Here is a 2,268-nt window from a genome sequence, read left to right on the forward strand (position 1 = left end):
GTTCTAGCTCTTTGATCTAATAAGTCGTCTCTTTCTACTTTCTTACTTGCAAATAAACACAAATACCAGCCTTGTCCATCATTCCGTGGTACTCACAAAGATCATACACAAAAATCCCCTAACAGGGAGAGCCAAGTTTAGAGAAAGCAAAAGAGATGCCGGCGAATGCATCCTCTTCGTCGAAAACTTCCGAGGAGCAGCACTCGAGTGGTTCTTTCGCGTGAGGCGAAATTCCATCGGAAGTTTCCGCCAACTCGCCTCAGATTTTCTCAAGCAGTACTCTATGTTCATAGATCGAGAAACCTCTAATGTCGATCTCTGGAGCATGTCCCAGGGAGAGTACGAATCTCTCCGCGACTTCATAAAAAGGTTCAAGACCCATATGGCTAGAGTCAGCGGAATAAGCGTCAAAGTAGCCGTAGACGCGCTCCGAAAGACGCTCTGGTACAAGTCGAAGTTCAGGAAGTTGATAACTTTCGATAAGCCGCGTACGATCCAAGACTCGCTCCACAAAGCCACAGACTACATAATCATCGAGGAAGAGATGAAAGTCTTGTCGCAAAAACAGAGGCTGACGAAGACATTGTCAAAGGATCCTGGGTCGGATCAGAAGTCTAAAAAGAAAAACCCTCGGAACGACAAAAACGTCCATCACAAGGAAGAAGAGACCCATGGAGCGCATAACTACGCCATCAACTCTGGATCGGAGCAAGGCCAGACAACGGGCAATACATGGACCCGGAATCTAAATTACGACGAGAACTCCTTCTGCGACTTTCACCAGGCCCGCGGCCACTCGAGCGTAAACTGCAAAGTTCTCGGCGCTAGGTTGGCCGTGAAGATGCCTGCGGGAGAACTCGCCGAGGTATCTAGCGTAAAAGATTTCGTCCGCGATTCAGACCGCCCCCCAAGAAATGATAAGGCTCCTCAAACGGAGAACTCTCTCCAAGGGAACAAATCGGGAGAAAAGCGTGGAAGAAGGCAGGACGAGAAGGGCAACGACAATAGTCATCGCAGAGTAAACATGATCATCGGAGGATCACAATACTGCTGCGATACCGTCTCCACTATCAAAGCTTGTCAGCGCAAGGCAGAGACAAGCGCGGATTCGCTAACCTGGTCCGTGCCCGACGACTTCCCGAAAGAAGCGAACACTTTCGATGAAGAAGAGGCTGGCGGGATCGACCAGCCCCACTGCGATCCACTCGTGATCGATCTCGTGATAAGAGATCTCGAGGTCGCCAATCTTCTCATCGATACGGACAGCACGGTCAATATAATCTTCCGCGATACTCTCAAGAGGATGAAAGTCGAGTTAGGATAAGTTGTACCATTGCCCAAGCAGTTAACTGACTTCTCAGGCACGACGTCGATGACTTTCGGATCGATCAAATAGCCCGTTGCGGCGAAAGAAGTCACCAAGATCGTTAACTTCGCGGTCGTCGACCACCCGGCCATTTACGACGTCACTATGGGCACACCTTGGCTAAACGCCATGAAGGCAGTCCCGTCGACTTATCACTTAGGCATCAAATTCCCAACCCATAACGGAATTGCCGCGATCTGGGGATGCCAAAAATAGTCGAGACGGTGCTTCCTGGCCGAACACAAGCTGTGACAAATCACGACCACCGCAATGGTGAAACCCAAACGGGCGAAGCTAACTCAGGCACCAACTGAAAACACTCCGGAAGAAGACGATCCAGAATCGTCGACTCAAGCAAAGGCCAAGAAACAACCAGTTTCAGAGCCCAATGTTGGGGTCGAAAACGGTTACGACGAAGTTAACGTCCAAATTCCCGAAGAAGAAAAACGTAGAAAAATTCTTCGACAAATATATTTTCAAAATAGATTCTTCTTTACGAAAAACATTTGCGGAAGAAACGCGAATCATCAGACAAGAGCTCGAGAAGGATCGTTACGCAGCGACCAAACGCGTGCTCCGCTCGGTCGTTACGTAGCGACCAAGTTCGAGCCAAAGCTCAGTCACTACATAACAACCAAACGCCCATTCCGCTCAGTCGCTACGTAGTGACCGAGCTCGAACCAAAGTTTGGTCGCTACGTAGCGACCGAGCTCTTCCGAAATGTCAATACGACATCAGTCCATGCATTCTCGTCTACCCTTCGATGCTATTTCCCGAATACCGTAGTGAACCCATCACACGTTCCCCGCCATTTCTAAGTTATCAATCAAACTTTACCGTAAAAACCGCGGAAAGTTCATTCTTTATCGAAAGAAGCCGTAATAAACGCTTCGAGTCGGAAG

At 48.9% G+C, this 2,268-nt stretch overlaps 1 protein-coding gene across 1 annotated transcript; it reads left to right on the top strand.

The window, feature by feature from the left end:
• The first annotated feature begins 325 nt into the window (after positions 1-325).
• LOC106344933 lies at positions 326-1,324 on the top strand. Its single transcript, XM_013784224.1, has one exon. It carries the CDS (start codon positions 326-328, stop codon positions 1,322-1,324), a length of 999 nt encoding a protein of 332 aa, XP_013639678.1.
• Positions 1,325-2,268: the final 944 nt, after the last annotated feature.

Source organism: Brassica oleracea, chromosome C5 (genome assembly GCF_000695525.1).
Source record: "Brassica oleracea var. oleracea cultivar TO1000 chromosome C5, BOL, whole genome shotgun sequence".
Taxonomy (NCBI): domain Eukaryota; kingdom Viridiplantae; phylum Streptophyta; class Magnoliopsida; order Brassicales; family Brassicaceae; genus Brassica; species Brassica oleracea.